This window comes from Aythya marila, assembly GCF_965140915.1.
Source record: "Aythya marila genome assembly, chromosome: Z".
In the NCBI taxonomy this organism is placed as follows: Eukaryota; Metazoa; Chordata; class Aves; order Anseriformes; family Anatidae; genus Aythya; species Aythya marila.
In genome coordinates this window covers 14,747,609-14,774,667 of record NC_139080.1, presented here as the reverse complement: position 1 = coordinate 14,774,667, position 27,059 = coordinate 14,747,609, and the positions used below count along the sequence as shown (strand labels likewise).

The following is a 27,059-nucleotide window of genomic DNA, read 5'->3' as shown; positions in this document are numbered from 1 at the left end:
ATTTTCAGTAGCGGTGGTCCCTTCTCTTGAATGACAGTCAGCATTTCCCACAAGCACCATCACCTTTTCTTTTAGACTTCTCTGTATTTCTGGGATGGGGTTGGAAATACTGTTTCAGAATGGGAGTCTAACTCCCATCATTTCCTAAAAGTAAGCTCCACCATGATGCAAAATTATCAAGCACTTGGAAAACAATTGATGAGCTGTGACCTTTTTATATGCTGTTCATAATTACCTTAGTGATTCTTTCAGCTCTCCTCTTTGGATTGTTATTTTCTAATTCATGCATTTCTTTTTATTCTTAGAGGGTTAGATCCTTGCAGAGATGCAGGCTGTCTGTGAAGTCTCTGAAAAAGTGTCTGTAACAGGTACCTAGAGCAAGGCAGCCATGCCCAAGCATGATGAGGACTTTTTGCAGCTATCCCAGTACAGCTGTTGCTGCTACAATTGTATCTCAATGAGACAGAAAAGAAATGGAGGTATGGCTGAATATGGGAGAGTATGTTTAAAAACAAACAGAAACGTTTCTGGTGCTCAATTTGAAATATCGTGGGCCTGGATTTCCAGACTTCTTATGCTCCCAACAGCCGTCACACCACCACCACCCCCAGCAAGCACACCTCAGGCTGTAACCACAGTCCTTTCTCTGGACTATGTGGCCTGGTGTCTGTACTCATCCCCTTCAGGTCTGTCTTATGTTGTCTTGGATGTGATTTAGAGCAATGACACCTTACGTTTCTGGGCCCAAACAGGGTTTATATGCTTTTTGGGCACTCAGCTTTTCAGCTTTGAGACTGACTTGGTTGTGGGCAACTGTCGTGGCTTGGGAAATACCATGGTAAGGAGACTGTGGCACATGAGCAAGGCATACAAAAGGGTTTTCAGAGTCACAGTTTTAGACTTTAAGCTTCAGTTCCACATAGTAGGTCTTTAAATTCTTTTAAAATATGATTTCCACCCTCTCAAGACCATGCCTTGCCCATTAATAATAGAGAGATAATATTTCTCTTCCCTTAGATGTATTCATTAATACCTGAGGTATGTATGCTGGGATTCACCTAACTTTAGCTGCTTGAATTGAGCTGTTTGTTTCATCAAAAGAGGAGAGAAAAGGACCACCTCCACAGGAGAATCACTCTGAAATATATTAGACACCTGAATCTGGACAAGGATGAGCAGCCACCACAGGTCTCCCTCTCTTCCTCTGTCTCTGCAGGAATTTAGATGACCAGCTTAGATTAGAGGATTAATTTTAAGTGGCTACAGTTGAGTTGGGAGGCTGAGGTAATAAACATAGAACAGAAAGTGGATGTTCATCCGTGTGATTAAATATCCAAAACATTGCTGTTCCTACAAGCACCATGTGTTCAGCTGGGGACAATTGTACTTCTAGAATCAAGTAGAGATTTCTAACACTTATTTTTTGGTAAGGAGGATTTGAATCCACCAAGATCCTGGGAATCTTCTCTGCCTAAATACCACTTTACAACTTCACTCCTTCAAGTATGTTTCTATCCTTTGGCTTGGTTTCAAATAGAGTGACATCATTTTTATCAAACTGCCTCTATTAGTGCTTTAATTCAGCAAATAGAGATTGCTAAGTAAGGTTCCTTTTCCAGCCAAAGTGTCAATCAGCACTGCATACTCCCCAGAGTACTGTACAAATTAACATTTTAACAACGCTATTGTAGTAATTATTCTGAGCATCTTTCTTTTATGACACTCACAAGAAAAGGGATGACTTTTTGCTGAGTTTCCAGACTCTAATTTTCTCCCTGTGTAAGTGTGCTCTGCCGACATCTCTTTCCCCTCTGGCTGTGCAGTGTTTCTCCACGGCTGGCACCCAGCTGGGAGCTCTCTGGCTTCGTTATTGTACTGCCACAATAGAGGGCAGGAAGGATCCAAACAGCCTTTGTGTCTGTGAACAGGTGGTTTGAATGTTCAGAGGAGCTGATGAATAGACAAACATATGATTTGACTGCTAGGGAGATGATTTGATAGCAAACAAAAGGTCACATACTGGCAAAACTTTTCACTGGTGGCATGAGGGTGGGGACTGCTCTGCTCACTACTCATTTTCCTCCTACACTGAGGGATGGATTCTGCCGCAGTTAAAACTGCTTGCTGCACCAGACAAGAAAGCTTCTTGGGTGATGTACAGCAGACTTACCCTAGCACAATCACTAATGGAGCATGCAGCAGGCTAGGAATGGATTTCAGAGCAGGTTGATTGCTCTGTCTCCTCTTCCTTTTCATGGACGTTTTTGTGCAGTCATATACAAAAATGTGCCTGGCACCTGCCTTCATGCTTGCCTTGTCATCCTTGAGCTGTCATCCATTTGCTGTCCAGAGCGCAATGCCCATGTGTGCCTCTTTGTGTCTGCTTGACTGCTGAAAGTCAACCAGTGCCATGAAATCTGGTTTCTGCATGCAAATAATTGAACTGTCTTGTTTCTGGACTTCTTCAGAGGAGGCTCACTCATGGAACAAGAAAGCAGTGTTTCATGTGGATTAATGTGGGTTTTTATCTCTTCACCGAGAGAGATGTGTTAGTGGAATAAGGTAAAAGGTAGAATACATCTTTTGCCTGGGGATTGGGTACAACTCTTTTTGTTTGTTTTTGGTTGTTGTTTTTTTTGGATGGCTAGGAACTTGGAGTGAGAAACACCTATGCTTGAAGTGCATTGCAGCAAATAAAATAGCTGTTGTATTTCCAATCTCTTCTCAGACTAAATAGCTTGTAAATTCAAAAGCTTTTCTTCTCAAGGCTTTGTCCTGATTATTCCTTTGGCTTTCATTCACCTGCATCTCCTTTTTTTGTTGTTGCTTTTGTTTGTTGTTTTTTCTTCTTAAGGGAAATTATGTTTCACTCAGTAGACCCAGCAAATTCATAAAAACCTTGCACTGGTAACTGGGCTGTGTTAAACCTGCCTGGAATAGTGCTAGGAAATATGCTGCTGAAATAATGAACTGTGGATGCTGAAGAACTGTACAGTAATGAGATCTGAACATTAGCAACACCAACTGCTACCTCACTATTATAAAGGGTGGAGATCTTAAATTTCAATTTCAAACTTCCTCTTCAATAACAATGAAGCACTGCCAAGCTTTTAAAGTGTGCATCTTGCTCAAAAAAGCCTAGATGTCACCAAGTCCCAGCAATAGCCAGAGCCAGAGTTTCAAAGGGTTTGGGGAACAGAAAGGTACAAGTATATGGGTTTTCAAAAGAACTGAAGTGGATTAGTTGAAATATATTTAAAAAAAATACTAGTCACTGTAGCAAAAGAACGATTTCTTCCCCATTTCTGTGTTGTGTTCAGTGAAAAGGGGTTTTAATACTTGTAACTACCAGGGTGGAAGTGCCTTTCAAAAACCAGAGGGTAAGAGAGTTCTTAATGGAAAGACAGGGATGTCATGGATCTGAATTCTTGGTATAGGAAGAGCTCTTTTCTGTTGCATTAGTGACTCTGTAACATTAAAACAACTGTGTGTTGATAAAGATGCAGATCTGCTTCATAACAAGTACGTCACAAATTTTCTAGACAGTGATTATAATGTGTGAATTAGAGCTAATTAAAGTATGTCAGTGACATGATGTACAAAATGGCTGATTGCCAGAAGATGAACAGAATTAGGAACTTCCTGCAGTTTTTAATTTTTAATGAATATGTTTAGATTTCAAAACACACACTCTGTTAAGACATTTATTCTTTGTTTATATGTCAGAGCAGTTGTTAGCAATAGGAGATTATGGACTAGGTGTTTGTCATAGGTGAGAAATAATTTGCTGTGTAATTATTTTAATACTTTCTTCTTATAATACTAAACATTTTCACTGTACACAAGGGTGAGTGTATTGCAGTTATGATCACAGCACAGTCTACTAGACCCAACCACTGATGAAAGTCTTCTTTTGTGGTAGGTGGGACCTGTCAGGTGGTGACAAGATACCAGGTTGGAGAGGAGGACAGTGCTGTGGTGGCCGTGCCCAGCCTACAGAGCTGGTGGTGGCACTGTCCTGCTCCCTGGCTGCCAGTGGGTTTGCAGGGTGCAGGGAGGCAGTGTGTCAAGCTGGCCCTTCTCGTGAATGAGAGGAATATCCCCATGGATGGTGATGAGCATTGTTGGTATTGTTCAGCCACTGACTGAATGCCAACTTGATCTAGGCACTGCCTCAACTGAAAATTCAGTGACACCTCGTTTTTATGCAGTATGTTTATTAGGAGAATTGTAATGGAGGAGAGAGTACTAATATCCTCTGTTTTACAGAAAGGAAAGCTGAGTGATGAAGACACTTCCACCAAAGCACTGAATGTGTCTCCCAGGCAGTTATGAAGCTCTCTGGGTCACAGCTGCATGTTGGAGGGACAGGGGATCACAGGAGCTCTGTCCCCACATGCTCCCCAGCTTCAGCTTCAGCTACCCAGCTTCACTCCTTAACAGAGTGGCCAAGGTTCTTAAAAAAACTCTTTAAATAAGGTTAAGTATGAAGATCCAGGTCTCTGTCCAACTTGATCCATTTTTAGATACTTGCAAGTGGCTTGCTGGATATTGTTGTCCATTTTGTTTATGCAGTACAGCTACTCCTGAAAGAAGTAACAAGGATTTTATCTGTTACTCAAAATTCATTAAATTCCTGAATTAATACATATGTCTATAACTGGGAGAAAGGCAGATATTAAAAATAACAACAACAACAACAAAAGCAGTCAGATATAGACTCTGCTTTGACAATCTCCTTGAAAAATGGCAATAATAGCAGTGTGGAACAGATGCTATTATGTTTGGTTGTGGAGCGGGACTGCAGAACTGAGGTGCTGTCTGCCAGTGCCGATTTATTAAGTAATAATGTAATGGTTTAGAGCAAAAAGGAAAAGGTCTCTTTTCACACAAGCCACTCTTGTCTTTTCAATAAATGGGTTAGAAATGGACCATCTGGAGCAAGTCCTTGCAAACACCCAGAAATAAATATTCAGGATGGCATAAAGGTAGGGAGCGAAGGGAAGGAGGATGTGAAGGCAGTTTGCCATGTGATGCTCATGCTTGAGTAACAAGGGCCATCTTGGCCCAACCACATACCAGTTGCTACAGGAGAGAAGTGTGACACAGAAGTTATATAAGAATTCAAAGGAAGCATGAAAGAATTTGTGCTGGAATCATCACTGTATTGTAAGTGTCAGCTTTACCAGCACCATCACCTTTACTAGTATCAACAGCTTTGGGATTATTGCAGATAACAAAGAATGCTTTGACTTCTAAGCTGAGGAATGTCATGTTAAGGCCAAAATGCAGTCACTGGAGTGGACTGTTGTCAAAGCAATGTTCTGAGAAAATTTGATTCTTTTGGGTACATTCAAGACTGAGAGCATCAGAACTGAGAGTTCTGATGCTTTGAAAGCACCTTGACATACACTTACTAATTCTATAGTATCAATGTTAACTTTTGAACCAGGAGGATGAAAACAGCTGAGATGAGTTAGGAGGATGAGGACAGACTCCAATTACATGTTAGGAAATTAATATGAAATGTTTTATTTATGTAGTGTTAGTATAAAACAGCTAAACTAATTACTGTTTTTAAAGACATGAACATATCCAGTGTAAATTAGATGTAATCAGCGCCTGGACAAAGTGCAGATCAGCTGACTGTTCATTCGGTTAATCAATAATGCTGCCCGTGCTTTTTCATTGACTTCTTGATGCTAAATGGTGAACGCTAACAGCCAGATTTGCAGCAGTCTAAATTGGCATAATGGGTCATTAGAGTTATACTGATAAATACCAACTGGGAATCTGGTACAGACTGGAAATTTAGGAAATGGAACAGTTAGTTTGTAACTTGCTTCATTCATTTATTATTGTCCACTGTGTTGTATAGTGGCTTGTTTGATTGCTGTATTGAATCAAGTAGGGATACAGTTTGCAACAAATAATGCAAGAAGATCTGAAATTGGATTGCTGGGCATGGCGTGTTTGGCAGCACTCCAGGTTGATTGATTGTGCAGGGCTTTAAATTGCCTGCTCAGTGATGGTAAAAGAGATGAGTAAAAGGCAGGCATTGACAGTTTGATTCCTCTGTATTCTGTGTGTCTTTACTTTTTGCCATTCTGTTTGCAAAATGAAATTATTAGTCTCTTTATGTCCCTGGACCAGAGTGGATATGCACCGGATGATGTAGCTGATAGACTCATTTTATAGTCCTAGCTAAGACTGCTTCAGCAGTAGCTCTGGGTGATGCTTACCTGTAATACAATGTGATTTTTTTTTATTTGATCTACAAGCTGAAATAGCATCAAATTGAGTCCTGTTTCTGGCATATTTGTTGAGATTGAGACCTGACTTTAGGTCTCTGGTGTTTTGCTGCATTTTCTCATTTGTTCTTTTATGATATCTCCTGGTCTGAAAGGACAAAAATGAAATTAGTGGCATGGATAGGGATATTTTTTCAGACTTACAGTTAAAAACATGAAAAATTTTGAAACCTCATGTTTTGGGGCTTAACTTTGTTCAAATGCCAGACTGTGACCCTGTGGTGAAGAAGGGGTGGCAGATTATCCCATACATTTGTCGAGAGGTATAGCTTCTGGAAGAGGACACTGCCCTGTCACAGCACGGCTAATTGGACAGTGCTTGCCTTAGCCATACTCTTACCTTAACCAATCTGAAGTACTGGAACATGGATGTATTTGCACCTGGCTCAGATAGGATTTGTTTTTAAACCTCTCCGTTTGGCTCCAGAAAGGTCTCCTGTCATATCTCATGTTCATATCTGATGGTCAAGGAGTTAAAAAGCAGATCACTTTTGCTTGCTATTCCCTTCAGTACTGTGATGGCAGCCAAACCCCACCACAACCACTCCCTCACTCCTCAAAAAAAGAGGGGGGAGAAGAATGGAAAAAAATATAAGGGTTGAGGTAAGGATAATTTAACTGAAGGGAAAAGGAAGAGGGGAAAAAACAAGCAAAGGCTATGTGGAAGCACAGAGAAGGAAAAGTAAATTCTCTACTTGCCATCAGCAAGTGATGTTTGGCCATGTCCCGTTGAGCAGGGCCTCCATACATGTAGCAGTTGTTTGGGAGGACAGATGTCTTCACAACGAGATCCCCCCTCCCCTCCTTCCCCTTTCTTAGCTCTTATTGCTGAGTGTTATTAGGGCTGTTCTAGCTACAGGTGCAGAGCACAGCACTCTGTGGGCTGCTCTGGTGAGCTCCATCCCAGCTAGACCCAGTACAAGTACTGACCAAATACATTTATTTATTTTTTTAATGGATTCTCCTTTTCCAACGATGTGCATCTTTCCACTCTTTTCCTCTATAAAGCCTCTTTGCCCACTGTATTCAAGGCTGGGTGTCATCTGATTGCAAATGGGTTTTCTCTTTTATTTGTTCGGTGTTTTACAGGTGTCATGATTGCTTTTCTTCACACACTGTGCAGCCAGACACATTTTTCTTCGTTATCTCCTAGGAAAGATGGTTTATAGTAAGTACATGTGGCTGTGGAGATCTTCCAGGAGAAACTGAACAGTACAAGAAAATGGTAAAATGTGAGAGTAGCACTGGATGCTAAGAGGACATGCAAGATCAGAGTTTATCGGTATCTGATGGTTCATGATGTCTTAGAATGGATGTCTTGTGAAAGTTTTGAACTTTCAAATGCAAAGTCTTTGGGTGAGGTTACTTTCCTTGCTCTGCAGTTGGATGTAAAAGTCAGAGACTGGTTATGTGGAAAGAGGAACTTCATAGAAAGCTTTTTTTTTTTTTAACTCTGCAGAATTTTCACAGAGAGCAATTTGGTAAAACAAGCTGTAGATACTAAAGCAGAGCTGTCCTGCATTTGCAGACCTCCGACATGGGGTTTAAGAAGGCTGGTGACACCATGGTGTGGTAACTTGGTGGTGTGACGGTGTTTGCAGCCAGCAAAGCGAGCCAGCGTGCTTCCTCCTGGTGACACTTCTTCAGGTGCCCATTCTCTTGTGCCCTGTTTAGTTCCAGCAAAGGAAAGTGATGGCAGGAGACACACACATCTGAGAAGGACCCCACTTGTACATGTTTAACAGGTGCCTTAATAAAGCTCTGGCTCCAAACGCTTAGGACCGTTTTTCTGGAGCTTTGCAGGGAAAAAAAAAAATGCTTTGGAAAAGATACAGTGTTTTTCATTCACATTTCAGGCCCAAGGGAAGTATTTAGTTATTTCCCTTCTACTAAACATGAAGCCAAACATTACAGTGGCTTTGCTTATAGTTGATGAGACCTTGTGTAAGAGAGACTTTCTTTTAGAGCACCCATCCTCAGGAGGTATTTCATGTACAGCACCAAGGCTGCGGGAGCTTTGTTTGCAGCAGTTTGTCAAATGTACCAGGCAATACACAAAAATAGAAGAACCTCTAATGTGAAGGTATGAGGCAAACAAAGGATAAGGAAGTGGGCAGGGCAGGGGGAACAGTCAATATATAACAACTTACGTGCTTCTCTCTTCCTCCCATTCCTTTGCAGTTCTTTGCAACTTTTCATTATGTCTGAGTCATGACATGGTTGGTCAGCTAATATTATATGGACAGCTTGCTAAAAGTGATCTTTAGAGAGGGTTTTTGTGTGAAAGCTTTTGTGAACTGACTCAGAATAGGGAATAATATTTCTCCCACTCGCTTTTCCATCTTTCTCTCGCAAGAATCAGATTAACTGCTCAGATTTGTCCCAGCTTTTCAAGCTCAGTGACTGAGAAAATGAAAATGAACCTACCTTGGATTTCTTGCATGGTAATAGAAAACTCTACCAGTACCACCCCTAGGACAGCCCATCCTGGAGTGCTGATGCACTAGCTGGCCGTGCTCTCATTAAAGTGTAGGAGGAATCCTATACTTTGCTTCACAGGTGTCCTTGCAGCAGAGTTTGGTGCTTCTAGATACCACGGAAAGATCTTGCCTTTAAAGTTCTTTTGGAGATGCATCTCAGACCGCATTGTATTTATTGCAGAGATCTTTGAAGTCACGGAAAACTTGTTTAAGGCATCATTCTTTCACAAACTTTGCAATGCAATCTCATTTTATCCAGCCACACCTCCCAGTTTTCATTTTCTTGGCCCTAAAATAATGGGTAATGCAGAAGCCACGCATGCCATGCAAGTAATTTTTGTCAGTTACTGGATTGCTACAGTTGTTCACCAGTGTTATTCAGATTTAATAGAAAATATTACACTTGTTTAAAAAGGAAAAAATAAAAATAATAATAATAAAAAAAAGATCACAATGAAATAGCAACAACAGTGAGGCTAATACATGCTGTCAATGCAGCCATGAGTTAGGAAAGGGCTATACTGTATATGCCAGAGGGGAGGGAGAAAATTACATCAAAGAAGAGGGGAGAGGCAAGAAATGAGGGAAATGCAAAATCAAGAATCCAAAATGCTCTCTAGTGCTGAAAAGATACAGTAACTGGCAAAAGTCTGTGTAATCAGAAGCAATTATTTCAAGGGATATTTGTCTTCTTACCAAGAGTATTAAAGGCTGTTTTTCATGGAAAGAAATCAAATAAATAAAAGCACAAGAAGCAGAGGTGGTCTGATTTGATCCTATTTTCGGGTGTGAACATTGCATTACTTGTGGCTATACATAATAAGTAGTGCTTTATGCTCCTGTGTGCATGGAGAGGGAGAGATATGAACAGATCAACAGCAGCCTGTTCTCATTTTTATAAGCCTCCTCAGCTGCATGCTGCCCTTGAAGGCTGTCCTGTCAGTGGTAGCATTAGGGTTATGAACAAGAATTACGATCGGAAGGCATTCACTGTGAGGAGATGCCATTTCACATTCTCAGCAGAGCTGCCTGGGGTCATCACAGCTTCTTGCCAGTCCCAAAGCTACTGGCTTGCAATGCAAGTGTTGCTGATTGCCCCAGGAGATATGACTTGGATGCTGATGACACACTCAGCCAGACTGAGCTGGTGCTGGAATAAAATACGCCCCGAACTATTCCTGGCACATTAATTTTATGCTTAGAATCAGATACACCTTTTGTACTCTGAAATGCTCACATTCATATGCTATTCCTTGAGTTAAGAGGAAAATAGCTAATAGGGTAATTCTAAGACTAGTGTCTAACTAAAATGTCAGTTGTGATAGAGATCTCAGATGGATCTGTACAACCAGCAGTGAGCTTGCAGAGCAGAAAGAAAAGGTATCACTGTAGATTAGTCTGTTCTGTTCCCAAAGAAGCAAAAACTTGAAAGAATCCTCATTTGTGGATCTCATTTGTGTAGCTAGGGCTTTGCCCCCCAGGGATTTTATTTCCAGGTAATTACATGTAGATACCTAATCTGTCTTCAGGTTATAGCTGTCCGTAATATTCAAGGATGTATGTGATAGTCATTAATTTGATACAAAATATACTATTCAATCTTCATATATGCAGTTAAATTCATGAATAAAGCCACAGCAGTCTACCTATCACAGTGCTTGACCCACAGCTTTCAAGCCATACAGCTGTGTCTGCTCTGGTGTTGAAATAGTAACTTACCATCATAGACTATATGTTTTAGGTGCATGGTCAGACTTGATGTAAAGATTCCTTAAAAAGAAAAAAAAAAAAATCAGTGGCTACTCTTGCTGTGCCAGAAAGAGGAGTTGCTTTATGAGCTTTTTTTAAGTTTGAGCTGAAGCTCTTGTTCCATGAATCCTGCTAGGTGTTAGCTTGATAGGTGAAACAAGCCTTCTTCTATTAAAAAGTATGCTCTGTGTCTGCCTGCTAAACATCTTGAAGTCATCCTTACAATTTCATTTGAATAAATAAGAATGGCTTTTCTAGTTTCTTACTGTAGGGCTGATTTTAAAAGTTTAAAGTAATTCCTACACCTTTTAAGATTTTTGGTGCAGTGCACAATGATGAAACGGTGTTTCTGCATTTGGCATACATGAAGGCAATATCACTGCCTTCCTCCTCCACCTTTTCTTCTGTGTTCAGCTAAGAGGTTTATAAGATCACATTTAGAAAAAGAGTGGGGAAGGAACACCGACTGATTCTTTCAATCCTTGGTATGATCATTTACATTTCTACATATATAGTACAAAAATGTTCCCTGTGCTGTTTGAATTCAGGTGTCTGCAGGAACTCTGGTAACCTACCTTGTGTTTTGCAGAGCAGCTGGGGACGGCTCTCGGGGCATGAGAGATGGAAAGAGGCTGTGAGCAGAGCTGCCACAGGCAGCTTGCCATGCTGCCGCTGTGCCGTGGTGCGAGGTGTCCGCTGAGCTGATTAAACCTGAGAGCAAGCCTACTCTGCTCTGCGCTATGGCCTGATCCTGCAGTCCCTTTTCAGGCTTCCTCTGATGTTAATGTTACATTTGTCTGAGGGAACACTAGCTTGTTCAGAACCGATCTGCGATGAAACTAATAATTCCCTTAATGGTGGGCTTTCTGAGTACAGTAATCTGGTGCTCTCAGAAAGCCCCTGGCATTTGAGCACTGCTCCATCATTCTGTCTTCTCTGTGTGCTGTCTGCTTGAAGTCCACACTGAAATCCGGCTGGAGGTGGTTCGACTGGGAAGAGGTGGGAGGCTATTTACACTTCAGTGTCTCAGAAAACATTTAAACACCTCCTCCCACACAAATAATTACAGGACAGTGAGGAAGTTATAGAGCAAGAGGGGAAACATGCTCTCAGAAGGGCAGCATGTGCTGATTTTCCGTTAAAGAATAGTTTCCTTAGCAGAGCTTTCCTTGTGGTATCCATAGTTGTGACATGTGCTCATACTTTTTGGAGAGCTAGAAATGTAATTACAGGTTGCTTTTTCTTATTTTCTCACTTTTTAACAGCGCATTGAGAATTTGTGATGTGATATTAACTGATGTGTTCTAAGGAAAATGGGAGTTGATCCCTGTTTTTACAAGAGGGAGCTGTAGGGGACTGAATGTGGGTACATTTTATGTACACCAGACGTACTAGCATGAATTGAGTAATCATTAACCTAACCAGGTTTTTAGCCAAAGTGATAATTTCCAGTTATCTTCGGCTTTAAAGCAAAGAAGATCCTTCTCCACCTTCTGTGCTCTTTGATCTTAGAAGTTGGATCCTCACTCAGTACTGCCTCTTTCCTAAGAGGAACACCTTGGCTTAGTCGAGCAATCAGAAACACTTACCCAGCGCAGGCACTGCCACAGACCACAAGCTGTCACGTAAAAAAGCATTCAAATGGTAATGTCTCTCGGAGAGGGTAAAGAGCAGGACTTGGAGATTGCAGGCAGTGTCAACAAAGGCTCCACTCAGAGGCAATTGTAGCCATGTTCAAAAGCACACAACAAAGCATGAGCTCAGGAGTATTTCATGCTTGATGAAGAGGGACAAGAGTAAATAGTTGCTAAAATCATTTCTTGTGCATGAAAATTTGATTTGTGCATAGGGAGAACAGAAGCAGGGAGCCATTCCTGATCTGAAAGTTGGTCAATAGACATGGGATGCTGTCTCTGGACTGAGGGACTAATAGTTCATTATTCTCCCTAGCGAAGAAGCTGATGCAGACAAGTCTTTTTAAGCAGTCTTCAATGATTTGTAGCTGTCTGTCAAAATATCCTTCTGTGTTTCACTTCCTTCTCTTTAGACACAGGAGAAGGGCAGTTGGACCAGATGAGCTCCAAAGGTCTCTTCCAATCTCAACTATGTTGTGATTCTCTGAAGGATAAAACTCTATTCTGTATTATGTATAAAGTAATTGAATCATAGAAAGGCTTGAGTTGGAAGGGACCTCAAAGATCATGTAGTTCCAACCCCCCTGCCACAGGCAGGGACACCAAAGACATTTGCTCATTTGCTTTGTGCTGGGCTTTAAATGTTTTATACTTTTCCACGTGGAGCCCTAGGCCGTGGCTATTGGTACGGTAGCTGCTGTCTGTTGTAGGTGTGCTGTGCTGCTCAATGTGGATTAAAGTGCTCCCTCCATCTGAGATGCGTTCGTTGAGCTATGCAGGGCCCACCCATGGCAGTAGTATTAAGTAGTATTGAACCCAAAGGTTGGCAAAACGTGGCTTTTCAAGTTTGGTTTTTGTTTGTTTGTTGTTTGTGGTTTCTGTTTGTTTGTTTTCATTAGGGTTTTGTGCAGTTCGGGTTGGGGTCCAGGCCTTCTCTGGTTTAAGAGGGAAAATCTACCTTTCTCTCCAGCAGGAGGATGATGGGTGAGGGGAAGGCTACCACTTCCAGGAAGGATGGGAGCAAACTCTTCCTTTCCTTTTCCCACATTATCCATGAGGTCTTCAAGGCAGAAGGGGATATTAGCTTCAAGAGAAGGAAGAGAAGAGTTGCTGGGGCTGATAAAACTGGCACAGAGGATGTGGGCAGACTGTGGAGTAGATTTCAGATGGGGAAATTGTGATTGTGCTGTATTTGCAAGAGCATCTAAAATCTTGCGAAGTAAATAGTAATCTAACAAGTGTTGCTTTAACAGCTTCATTCTCTGTCACTCCTGTCACCTTTTTGCTTACATTCTCAAGCACGACCAGAATACATTTTCTCCTTTGTCACTGCATTCCTCTTCTTGCTCCCAGATATTCAAGGACTTCAATTTAGCTGGTGTGACTTGAAACTCCAAAGCAATTTGGAATTCTATTATTCTGAAAGAAGCTAGAGGAAAATGGGGCTCTTTCCTGCAGACATTTGCACTTGTAATTAAAAGCATTCAGACAGCTGAGTGTTCCTAGAATTGGGCTCTGGACTTGGACTTTATCTGTAATCTCCCAGTGAAAACCAAGGTTAATTCATCCCTGTAGTTATACTTTGGAAGAATTAAAATGCTTACTTCACAGGTTGCAACTGTTGGCTTTGAGAGATTTGACTGTCTGTGTATCAGGTTGTTTGTGCTGTGTGACCTGGGGGAAGATTTGATTTTTAAGAAGTGGATTGATTTGTATTCATGTTTTCTCATAGACATTTCAAGTTTAGTGGCTTTATTTTAAAATATCTTCATGTTAGTTTGTCTCACTCAATAGAAACTTTAAGGCTTTATGTACAAAAAATAAAACAGCTCTTCTGTTTTCACCACTTGGGATGGGGCTATTCAGTTTGATTTATGTATGGGCTAGCTCACCACCTGCAAAATGTGGGCTTGTAGAATATTTTTTTCTTATTTTCAGATCAGACAATTCACTTGACTAAACACAATATATTGTTACCTATTAAAAGATACTGTTCTCTTTTAGAGAAAAGTCTGACTTAAGAAGGGATTTCAGTGCTAATTCCAAGGTAAAAGAATATGAGGCTCTTTGGCTTACTGGGACTCTGGGAAGAGAGCTGACTGCTTTGACTTTCCCTTAAGTTTTCCTGAACCTTCAGAAAGCCAAAAGCTAGGTGTGATCCTGCTCATGGCTGGTATGGTCATGACCGTGGGCTTGAGTAGGTGAGACCTGAGAGGTGGCCAGTTCCACCTCTGCAGGCTTCTTGATGCAGGTACAGAAGAAGACAAAGGTCTGGGGGAAGCTTCCTGGTCCCACTATGGGATGGCACTTCTGAGCTGTTTTCCAAATCCAAATAGACTTGCACAGGGCTGTCTGTGCATCTAGTTTTCTTGGAACAGCAGCATGGTGCTTGGAGAGCCCAGTTATTTCTCATGCAGTTTTGACAGGGTTTTTGAGGTTGGGCTGAGGTACCATGGGTAGCAGAGGGCTGACTGCATGCATTGCATGGTATCCTAATGTATCCAGTGTAACAGTTCAGCACCTGGGCTTATTTAACCAGAGTAAGCTGTATGTGTACTCATGCTCTGACCATGACTTGTCTGTTACCTGGATTTTTGCATTACATGAGTACTATAAGCCCCAAGACCTTCAGATGGAGTTATGGGCTCACAACTGTTGATGAACATCAGAAGAAGAGCTGATAAGCCACACAGCTACCTCTGGGGAGGTTGGGCCACTGCACAATATATGGTGTGTTCTTTTTCTCCCCAGTTGCTTTTGTGTTGCTGTCTTGGGCAGTCTTTTTACCAAACTAAGTTTGTGTCACCCAAGCAGTTTAAATACTAAAGGTTTTATGAAGCCTGAGTTCCATTGCCCTTGGCAGCACGTTTTGATTTCCTGAGATGTGCTGTGGCTTTGGCTAGGAGGGCAGTGAGTGCTCAGCTGTCTTAAAAAGAAGCTGAAACACAATATTAAGCTGCAGCAAGTCTAGTGTTCATGCATGAAGACTTTGCTATTCCTTGATAACAATGTTGTTAAGTAAAGATTCAAAGAGCTTTTTGTCCTTGTATGACTGGTTTTTTTTAGGACAAACAAGATGGCGATAACAGACCAAATGAAATGGGGAGCACATGTGCTTCGGTTGCCTTTGGTACCAGATGTCAGGGAATCTGTCCTTGCTGTCCTCTGCAGCATCCGAGAAATGTTGTGATCTGGTGTCAGTCTCTGTAGAGCCCTCTTGGCAAGGATGTTTTCCAAAAGGTTAGACTGCATCGGCATGTGACGCTTCAGCAATAGTCACCAAGGGATGTCATCTCCTAAATATAGGAAACAACAGCAGGTAAAGCTTCTAATGACACCCAAAGCAACAGTAAAAGGCTGTACTTCTGGCAATCACTGGGTAACTCCCACTGCAGAGGCAGGAGTTTGAAATCTGTGGGAGAAGGTGAGGAGGGCAAAGTGTGCTCCTGTTTGGGGTTTTGCTGTGGCTTGTGCATCTTCAGAACGTGATTGCTGCTGTCAGGGGCGTGTCGGGCAGCGCTGTGTGAATCAGTACCTCTATTTTATGTGCCATTTGCCAGGCGGTTGTTAAGAGGGATGGCCAGAGCTCCCAGTGAGGCAAGGGGAGGGAAGAGCGAAGTTCAGCTGTGCCTGCCCTCTTTATGAATGATGTCTTAAGGCTCAGCCACTGAAAATAGTAGCTTTGCTGTGCCTCTCTGTAAATCTCTGGTGGGATTGAAGAAACAATTCTGAACTGAAACACATTCTCCCTGAGGGATTTTTTCAGTACTGAGCCCAATTATTTTTTAAATGGGGGGTTAGCCCTCCAGGGAAGCCATAAATATGTCCATAGCTGAGCAACTGTGGGTTTTATATTCCCAATTGTCCTATTAAGGGAATTCACTAAAGAAAACAGGAGACCATTCTCCATAGTAAGAGTACAAGCAGCTGTTCTCTTGCAGTCCAAGTGATACTGCATATTTTACCCTTGAATGTCTGAGAAGTGTTTAGCTGACGTCTAAATTCAGAAAATCTGTAAGGGGTGTGAAAGGCAACAGGGAGCTCCTGCTGTTAAAGAAAGCTCCAGCAGGAAAAGAAAGCAAGGCAAATGCTGGTCCGCTACTGAACAGGGCAGGAGACCTCATAATGCAGGACAAGAAAACTTATGAAGCAAATGAGCAGGGGTTGGAACAGATGACTTCTGGAGCTCCCGTCCAGCCTCAGTTATTCTGTGTCTGCTTATCTCCACACTTCCCAGAGATATAAAGACTTCATTTCTCATCTCTCAACCTTAGAAACAATTATCAAGAGACACTTAAAATACATGCACCGTCATCCAGCAAAACTAAACTGGCCAGTTGCAATTACTCAGACAGTAAATTGAGACAAGGCCAGCTCACCAGGTAAAGCAAAGGCCGTGTGTTCAGGCAGAGCAAACCAAGGAACCCTCTCACTGCTTCCCATCAGCAGGAGGTGTTCATCCCCTGCAGGACAGCAGGGCTCATGACCTGTGATGGTTTCTGGGGCAGACAAATGCCATCACTCCAAATGTCCCCCCTTCCTCCTTCGTTACCCCAGCTTTTATTGCTGAGCACAGCACCACACGGTGTGGGACATCCCTTTGGGCAGCCCAGGCCAGCTGTCCTGGCCCTGTCCCCTCCCAGCTCCTGGTGCACCCCCAACCCCTCGCTGGCAGAGCAGCACAAGGGGCTGAAACGTCCTGGGCTGTGTGAGCACTGCTTAACAGCAGCTGAAACATTGGCATGTTGTCACCACTGTTTTCATCACAAAGCACAACATCATACAACATACCAGCCTCTATGAGGACAATTGACTTAATCCCAGCCAAAAATAGGACAACCCTGCATCCTTTCTTTATAGGAGCAGAGATCTGGCTATACAGAGAACCAACAAGTCCTCTTCCCAGTGGCAAAATAGTACAAGAGTGTCCCTGTGTATCAAAGCAAGATTGGAAAGAAAGATGCTTGCTAAAAACAAGTGTATATCCATACAGGATCCTCTCGTTACCAGGAACACAGTGATTTGGGACATGTGAATACAAAAGGTCATACACTAATTTGCTCTGCCAGGTGTAAGGATTTTGAATTTCCTAGAGTTAGGCGAGCAAGCTGGTTAAGATAGGAGTGCAGGATGAAGGCAGAAGGAATACAGATGAGTGCATGATGAGAATAAATATTTAAATGACCTGATCAAACTACTTAAACATGTGGAAAGAGAAAAACATTTGCTGTTTTTCTTTCAGTCAGGAGAAACCTTTACATACTTTGGAAGAGCTCACGTCAGTTCCTTTTGTTGTAAACCAAGTTTAATTAAGCTTTATTTTTTCTTTGTGAAATTTAGTGGGTCCTTCCTGTTCTAGTTACAAAACATGGACTTTCTCAGTGTCCTGTGTCCTCTTCTCTGTACCATCCACCCAATGTGAAATTTTACCCAGATTTTAGATTCATACATGTGCATGAGGCCCTTAATTAAGAAGAAAAAAATGTAGTCTATCCTGCTTGTAATGGTCAGTAGCTTCTGTCTATGATGTTCCCCTATGCCCTCCCACCCCATGTTCTGTGTTAGTGATAGCTGGTAGCTGCCAGCTGTCAAGTTTTTCACCTTAGTTTTCTGCCTTGAGAACTGTGCTGCCTCTCTTGACTTCAGTATATTTAAGTAGCACTTGGCACAGTATACATTGCATATTGGCTGTGGTGGTCAAGCTTAGCTGCCTCTTCTGCAACTGCAGCTTCCCAGGGACTATAGAACTGACAATAAAGGGCAAATGGTTCAATTAATCTTAGTACCATTTGGGGCCCACTGCTGCAATCAGTTATTCTTGTTTATACATATATACCTATTCTGACATAAATCCTACTGAAATCAAAGGGACTTCAGTGGACAAAGTTTGCAAAAGAGTTTGCAAAAAGTTTGCAAAAGAGTTTGCAAAATTTTGCAAATTTTGCATTTTTTGCAAAGTTTGCAAAAGAGTTTGCAAAATCCGTCCTTGATAATATCAATAACTACGCTTTGTTTTGAACAGGACTGGATTTACTTTGATTTCTAGATTAGTGCAGGTTACATTGAGCAGAATGTTTAATGTATCTCATTGATTTTTCACTGTAACACTGTTGAAACATAAGTCACTGCTCTAATCATTTGTTTTACCGTTAAAATTCTGTATGCAGATCTGGCCCCCTGGGATATCAGTGTGTAACGAGATAGTCCGTGATCTAATCAGATGATGTGAAGAATATGGTATTGCTTCAACACATAGCAGTAGAAATCTTCATCAAAATGAAAAACTTATCTAATATTAGTAAAATGCAGTTCAAAGAGACAACTGTGGAAAGCAGGGGTGTACAAAATTTTAAGACGTTTCTCAGATTAAACAAAGCCAAATTCAAGCCAGAGTTTAAGATGATTTGTCATGACTCCATTTATTGTTAAAGAAGAAAATTTTACAGCTGTCACTTCAGTTTATAGGGTTTGCTCCAGCTCAGTTAAAATAGCATTGCCATCAGAAATGACTGACTAGCAGGATTTCTCTAATGTGATACTTATTTGCCACAGCATGAGTGCCTTGGAAAGTGATTTTGAAAAGCACCTAAAAAAGCATCAATAGCAGAAGACATGACTTGTTCTCTGAACTCATTTTGATGCTTGGAGTTGGGTCTCTGAGTGCTTAGCTCTGCAGTCCATTTTAGAGATGCAAGTCCTGCTGACCCTGGAGGAGTTCTGCAAGTGGTGTGGCGCAGGTGGAGGAGCAGACCTCCTCTCCGTGCTGCAGTGACTCTGAGCAGCAGCTTTCCCCACCACTGGGACAGAGAGGCTGGTCAGACAGTCTGTATAGATTGCAGAAAGCTGGTAGTAGACAAGGATGATACCATCTTGTAGGGTGAGCTTATCCCTCCATAAAGCAAGGCAGAGTCCCTTATGGAGAACTGTCATTTTTGCAGGTGTCCAAAACATCAGCATTATCAGCTTCATTCATGTAAAGATCTAAAGGCATGTTAAAATAAGTGCGTAGGTTTTTTTAATGGACATACCTTGACACAAAGAGAATTTTGCAGAGCAAATTGTCTTAGGTATTTTTGTGTGCAACTACCTTATGCTGTAGAAAATGGCAACCCCTTTACATAGGTATGTTAAATAGTTGTTCTGTTTTTGTCCAGGGTACACAGTGAAGTTCCCCTGTTTTAGCAGAGAAACACAATACCTTCCTTAGCTCTGTTTTATTTATATAACAAGGGAAATCAAAGAATTTTAGAGGTATATTTACGAAGGAAAACAGCATTTAGTAACCTTACGGATGACCAGATGAGACTTGAAATAAAGGTCAGAAAGGTTAGGTGTCCTTGGCATTTTTCAACTCAAATAAAAGTGCATTTTTTTTTTCTTTAGTTCTGTAAACTAGACAGTGCATGATTCAGTGTGGAGGGCCAGATTCTCATCTTCTTGTTGGCTCTAGGGATTTGTTACGTGTCTGACTTTGCTGGAATTACATCAGGTTTGTTTTGACGTTCAGAGCCCTCCGAGTTAAGTGGGATAAAAGGCGTAAGTAAGAGCTATAAGAGTGAGGGAGAGCCCAGATAAGCTGTGAAGCAGGTGCTGCCTTTCACTCATGTTCTGTGAAGCTCTGGTGGGTAGATGCTGCCAGACAAAGGTAGTGTATTGAGAAAAAGGACAGGGGAGGAGTTTGTTGTCAAGTGCTGGTACAGATCACAAAATTACATTCATTAAGAAAGAATCACTAATGCCTTCTAACATGTAAATCCAATATTGATTGTTTTCCTTTGTTGTGTTTTTAGGGTCTCATGACTCCTTTAGCTTCTACATTGATGAAGCCTCTCCGGTTGGGCCTGAACAGCCAGAAACGGTCCAGAATTTTGTGTCTGTTTTTGGGACTGTGGCTAAAAAGCTGATGAGGAAGTGGTTGGCTACACAGACCATGAACTTCACCAGCCAGCTGGGGGCAGGCATACGGTATTTTGATCTTAGGATTTCCACCAAGCCAAGAGACCCAGACAACGAACTCTACTTTGCTCATGGCTTATTCAGTGCCAAAGTCAAGGAGGGCCTGGAAGAGATCAATGCATTTCTTGCTGACCACCCAAAAGAAGTGGTCTTCTTGGACTTCAATCATTTCTATGGGATGCAGAAATATCATCATGAAAAGCTTGTCCAAATGCTCAAGGACACGTATGGAAACAAAATGTGTCCTGCTATATTTGCCCATGAAGTAAGCCTCCAGTACCTGTGGGAAAAGGAACACCAAGTGCTGGTTTTTTATCACAGCCCAGTGGCTCTCGAGGTACCATTTCTTTGGCCAGGCCAGATGATGCCAGCTCCATGGGCAAACACAACAGATCCGGAAAAACTGATTCAGTTCCTGCAGGCATCAATCACTGAAAGAAGAAAGAAGGGCTCCTTTTTTATTTCTCAAGTAGTGCTGACACCAAAGGCTAGTACAGTGGTGAAAGGGGTTGCTAGTGGTCTCAGAGAAACAATCACAGAAAGGTAAGTTCCTGGTGGGTGACGTGGGCTGACGGTGCTGAATGTGTGTCAGAAATGCTGCATTTTCTAATTTCCTTTCAAGAAACTCCAGCAGATCTGTTTTTACCATGCTGCTGTGACTAAGAGTCAGAACTTGGGCATAATCCTAATGTATTTAGTGAAATGTGTTTAAGGAGGAGCTTTTGTATCTCAAAAGAAAATCTGGCACTAAATCATCATGAAATATTATGGATTGGCTTGACGTTTATTTTTTACCTGAATGCAGATGTTTTGTTTTCTTGAATGTGGTTTCTCACCATAGGCACTGATCATCTTCACTCAGATTTTCTCACTGGATGTGGACAAATTTGTCTGAACAGAATAGTTCAGTTGCCAGGGAACTATAAATACCATCTACTCCCTCTGCCTGACCACTTCAGGGCTAACCAAAAGTTAAAGCATTTTATTGAGGACATTATCCAAATGCCTCTTGAACACTGAGAAGAACTTGAGGGTAATGACCACTTCCCTGGGAAGCCTTTTCCAATGTCTGACCACCTTCACAGTAAAGAACTTTCTCCTCATGTCCAGTCTGAACCTCCCCTGGTGCTGCTTTGTGCTATTTCCCTCTGTCCTGTGATCAGTTCCCAGGCAGCAGAGACCGGCACCTCCCTCTGTGCTTCTCCTCCTTAGGGAGCTGCAGAGAGCAATGAGGCCACCTCTGAGCTTCCTGTTCTCCAGACTGGACAACCCAAGTGTCCTCAGCCTCTCCTCACAGGACATGCCTTCCAGCCCTCACAGAATCACAGAATCACAGAATTTCTAGGTTGGAAGAGACCTCAAGATCATCGAGTCCAACCTCTGACCTAACGCTAGCAGTCCCCACTAAACCATTTCCCTAAGCTCTACATCTAAACGTCTTTTAAAAAGACTTCCAGGGATGGTGACTCCACCACTTCCCTGGGCAGCCTGTTCCAATGCCTCACAACCCTTTCAGTGAAGAAGTTCTTCCTAACATCTAACCTAAAACTCCCCTGGCTCAACTTAAGCCCATTCCCCCTCGTCCTGTCACCAGGCACGTGGGAGAACAGACCAACCCCCACCTCGCTACAGCCTCCCTTGAGGTACCTATAGAGAGCGATAAGGTCGCCCCTGAGCCTCCTCTTCTCCAGGCTGAACAAGCCCAGCTCCCTCAGCCGCTCCTCGTAGGACTTGTTCTCCAGGCCCCTCACCAGCTTTGTCGCCCTTCTCTGTACCCGCTCAAGCACCTCGATGTCCTTCTTGTAGCGAGGGACCCAAAACTGAACACAGTACTCGAGGTGCGGCCTCACCAGAGCTGAGTACAGGGGGACAATCACCTCCCTAGCCCTGCTGGTCACACTATTCCTGATACAAGCCAGGATGCCGTTGGCCTTCTTGGCCACCTGAGCACACTGCTGGCTCATATTCAGCCGAATCCACCCAGCGCGTCACTTTGTCATAGAAGGAGATCAGGTTCGTCAAGCAGGACCTGCCTTTCATAAACCCATGCTGACTGGGCCTGATCGCCTGCTTGCCCTGCAAGTGCTGCGTGATGACTCTCAGGAGGATCTGCTCCATGAGCTTCCCTGGTACTGAGGTCAAACTGACAGGCCTGTAGTTTCCTGGGTCAGTCCTCCGGCCCTTCTTGTAGATGGGTGTCACATTTGCTAGCCGCCAGTCAACTGGGACCTCCCCAGATAGCCAGGACTGCTGATAAATGATGGATAGTGGCTTGGCCAGCTCCTCTGCCAGTTCTCTCAGTACCCTTGGGTGGATCCCATCCGGCCCCATCGACTTGTGCACATCTAAGTGCCGTAGCAGGTCACCAACCAGTTCTTCATGGATAGTGAGGGCCCTGTTACTAGCTTTGTTTCCCTCCTCTGGAGGGCATGCCTTCAAGTATCTTAACGCCATTTTTATATTGTGGAGCTCAGAACTGAATACAATATTTAAGTTTAGGCTGCACTGAGTTTATTTAAGTCTGTTTTATGCACCAGGCCTCGGGTACTGAGTAAATCATTTTTCTTTCATTTTGGCTTGTCAGCAAAGTCTTGACAGTGCAGAATTTTGCATCCTTTACTATCCTTATACACCTTAAGGATGCATAACTTCTTTCTGCATATGATCATATGCTATATCAGCTGTCAAGACACCATTAGGGTGCATTTGCCTTCTAACAGCCCTTTGATTATCATACAGAATTTTTTGAGGAAAGAAACTCTGGAGACCACTGTAGAGGTTGTGTATTTGGAATGCTGTGTTGGCAGGCCATTGGTTGTTACATTGCAAAACGTCTGTGCAAGACTTGCATTATTTATACTGTTCTGACTTTGATAAATCACAGCCAATTTTCAGCTTAAAGGCATATATGTGCGACTATGTTCTTGACAACTTGCTAGGAAACCTGAAATTTAATGCCAAAGCACAAGAGCTTCTTTTTTTCCCTTAACAAAAGAAAAAAAAAAAAAAAAAAAAGATACAGAAAGGAAAAATATATAATGGGGATGAATGGCCTGTTAATGTTCTGCTATCTGGCTGGATGTGCCTGTACCAGGAACGTCTACTGGGAGCACGGTCCTCTTTTCTGTGATGAGTGGCGCAGTGTCTATGACACTATGAAGACACCCTGAGAAGAAAACATGCCTCACTTTTGAGAAGGATTGAACTGTTTTCATGGCAGCTTTCCCAAGTGACTGTTAACTAGGAAAACAGGGACACATGTTACCTGAAAAGACAAAGTGGTGACACAAATGGTTTTATAGGCAGTTGAATATGATTCACAAATGCTTGTGTGACTGTATTTGCAGGTGTTTGTATATCCTTCATGAATGCTTTTATAGACTCCTTTGGGTTGTGTGTTTCTCTAACTGGTGAATCTGAAGAGCACTTCTTACAACTGAAATCCCACTTTGCCAGTGGGTTTTACTGTTAAACACTCACCTCATTGTTCAGGAATTTCTTTTCTCTGATAAACATCTTTCCGAGTGTTCTTTAGAACATGAAGTAGCACAACTGAGAAACGACCAGGTTCATCTTAAAACTTGATACATTAATAGAATAGCCAGCTAAAAACCTTTCTTTCCCCTCTGGCTCATAAAGTGTTTCCTTGAAGCTGTTTGAAAAAATAAAAGGTTCAAATGGTTTCTGGATATGTTTGTCTAAGCTCTGAATGATTTGTGTTTGAACTCTTGGTATGCTCTTGTCCACAGCGCATTTTGAGATTACAACTAAACCATTTGAAATGTTAGTAAGTAATTGGGCAGAAATACCTGGCAGTGTTGTTTTTTCCAAATTGCAACTGAGATTTTCACTTGAGCCGTAAGTGTGTAATCGTATCTACTTCATGGATACTTTTTTTCTTCTTTGCATAGCTCTTTTAACCATCACAAAAGAAACAGAGTTTGAAAATCATTTCCAGAGCTGGTATGGAAATTGAAATCCTAGTAGTTATTAAAAAAAAAAAAAGCATACGATGCATGAAGGCACAGGCTTGAAATATGTGTTAAACTACACAGAAACAGAGCTTGTGTATTGAGTTAACTTCTTTGAAAGTAAACATCAAGTATACTCAAAACTGCTCCTTAATGTGATGATGATCCTGTTAAAAATAAATACATGAGCAATTAAAGGTGGAATGCAATTAGTGGAATTTACAGAATTCTCTCCAATCTGCATTAATATATCAGTAACTTAAAAGTATGTAATCCATACTAAAGGAGTCAGGGTGTATGTTCCAGCTGCACTGTGTTTGCTGCTTTGAACCATCTAATGATTATTTGTGGAAACATTATTCTGTCCTTTTCAGAATGAGTACACATGTCAGATCCCATTATTGTGGCCAGGTAGATCGCCCATGTGCTATCTGGCAGTCACTGCAAACATGTATAGATTTTTATGCTACTTTCTGCTTTTTAATAAATGCTGACAAAGAGCTTTGCAGCGTGTTGCTTTTGGACACAGTTTTGTAACTGTACCTGGAGAGGTTTTTTCCCACATTGAATTTTGGAGCATTGAATTTGCGATGTAAATATGGAATAAGGCTGAATTTTTCATATATATATATACATATGCATATATATATATATATATATATATATATATAAATATATCTTTTTTTTACCTAAATGAAATGCTATATTTTAAAAATGTTCCTTTTCAGCATTTTCAAATAAAACCTTTGTTTGCCTATTTTTCCCCCTCATCTTAACAGTGGTCACTGTCACTAACTTATCTACTTAATTCTGAGAACAGAACAAAGTTCAGATCCTTGTGGATACAATAAGACATATCAGATTTTCATCTCTGAAATTGTTTGTTACTGATGAGATTATTTAAGATTGCAAGAACAATGGTTTGAGAGGGAGGATGTGGTTTCTGTCAGCTGCAGCATCTGTCAGCCAAGGAAAACTGCACGCAGACACCGTGCAGCGAACCATGCTCCTTTCTGTTGCTTTGCAGCTCATGTCGCATGAAGGAACATGGTGGAATATTCCTCTGTAGCCAACAAACCGGTCAGGTTGGCAGCTCTTCGGTGTGGCTACTTGTGGTGTAGGCCCACCTGCTCTAACTGCAGTGTTGCAGTCTCCTGAGGTGGTGTTGCTCATGCCTTTCCAGAACGTTCCTGACCCTGTTCCCTGCTGCACAGTGTTTGAGGTCCTGCATCTGGGCCAGGGCAATCTCAAGCACCAATACAGACTGGGCAGAGAATTAATTGAGGGCAGCCACGAGGAAAAGGACCTGGGGATGTTAGTTGATGAGAAGCTTGACATGAGCCAGCAATGTGCACTGGCAGCCCAGAAGGCCAACAGTGTCCTGGGCTGCATCGAAAGCACTGTGCTCAGCAGGGCGAGGAAGGGGATTGTGCCCCTCTGCTCTGATCTTGTGAAGCCCCACCTGGAGTCCTGCACCCTGCTCTGGTGCCCCCAACATAAGAAGGACATGGATGAATTAGAACGAGTCCAGAGGAGGGCCACAAGATTGACCAGAGGACTGGAGCACCTCTCCTACAAAGACAGGCCGAGGGAGCTGGGGTTGTTCAGCCTGGAGAACAGAAGGCTCCAGGGACACCTCACAGTGGCCTGCCAATACCTAAAGGGGCCTACAGGAAAGCTGGGGAGGGACTCTTTGTCAGGAAGTGTAGTGATAGGACAAGGGGGAATGGCTTTAAACTTAAAAAGGGTAGATTTAGATTAGATATTTGGAAGGAGGAAGTTATTTCCTATGAGGGTGTTGAGGCTCAGGTTTCCCAGAGAATCTGTGGATGCTCCATCCCTGGAAGTGCTTAAGACATTGAGCAACCTCATCTAGTAGGAGGTGTCCCTGCCCGTGGCAGGGGTGTTAGAATTAGATGGTTGTTAAACTCCCTTAATCCAAACCTTTTTGTGATTCTGTTTTTTTACTGACTACCTTTGCTCATAGGTGTGGCTGTTGTCATAACACTTGATACTCGGTGGGATAATAATTTGAAAGAAAGACAAATGAAAGAGTCATCAAGCTTTCTATCCTGCACCAATACAGGAGGAAAAGCTGTTTCTTGTGAGCTCTCCCCAGGACCACAGATCACCATTACAGAGCTTCATTACACAGCTTTTATCTTTGTTACTTGAATGAGGAGACTCACTTGCATGCACGTACGTTACGTTCTTGGATTTGATGAAAACTTGGAGGACTAACAATATGTTTTCAGGCTTAACATTCTGTCATGCACAGTTTACGTGCCAAGAAGTACTCTTTGATTAGCAAACAGTATGTACCAAATGAATTACATTCCCTTTGCTTATTGAATTAACTTCACAGTGAGGCAGCTGCCTTTAGTACATCTGAAAGACAGTTGTGAAACAACCTTTTGATGCGTGTAGAGCTGTTCCTTATATTAATGTAGTTTGTTTTCTGATTTGTAGTGAAATTACTAATTTTATCTCTGACTGGTAAATGACACTGGAGACGAGTATTATATTTTCTTTGTTGTCTCTGGTTGAGTGATACTGAAGAATAACAGATCTTGTTTAGAGAACGGAAGAATCTTGAGGTACTTTTAAAGCTTTTGAGGAAAGGAAGATAAACACAGCCTATTGTCCCCCTTGATTTCCAAATTAATCTGTAAGGATAATGTTCCCTACAACTCAAATGTGACTAAATCCTTGCCCACCATGCTAAAGCTTCCCCCTTAGCAACCAAAGTGAAATATATATATATATGTATGTATATATATATATATCCTACAAATGGGAATGTTTGGCAAAGAAGTAGGGGCAAAGTGTAGGCAGCATTAATAACAGGAGTGGTAAGTAGGGCACAGAAGCTGTCTGGAGAAAAGCCATCTCTGGGTGCAGTCATAAACTAAGCAGGGTCAGATTTAGCTAGCAAATAGGTAGATATTAAAAGAAAAG

The 27,059-nt window shown here is 42.1% G+C and overlaps 1 protein-coding gene across 1 annotated transcript in view; it reads left to right on the top strand.

The window, feature by feature from the left end:
• Positions 1 to 27,059, top strand: part of PLCXD3 (phosphatidylinositol specific phospholipase C X domain containing 3) — an 86,587-nt gene that overhangs the window by 34,136 nt on the left and 25,392 nt on the right. Inside the window, exon 2 of the mRNA XM_082782605.1 lies at positions 19,965 to 20,673. Within this exon, the coding sequence (XP_082638731.1) occupies positions 19,965 to 20,673 (709 nt within the window). The remainder of the gene's footprint in view (positions 1 to 19,964; positions 20,674 to 27,059) is intronic.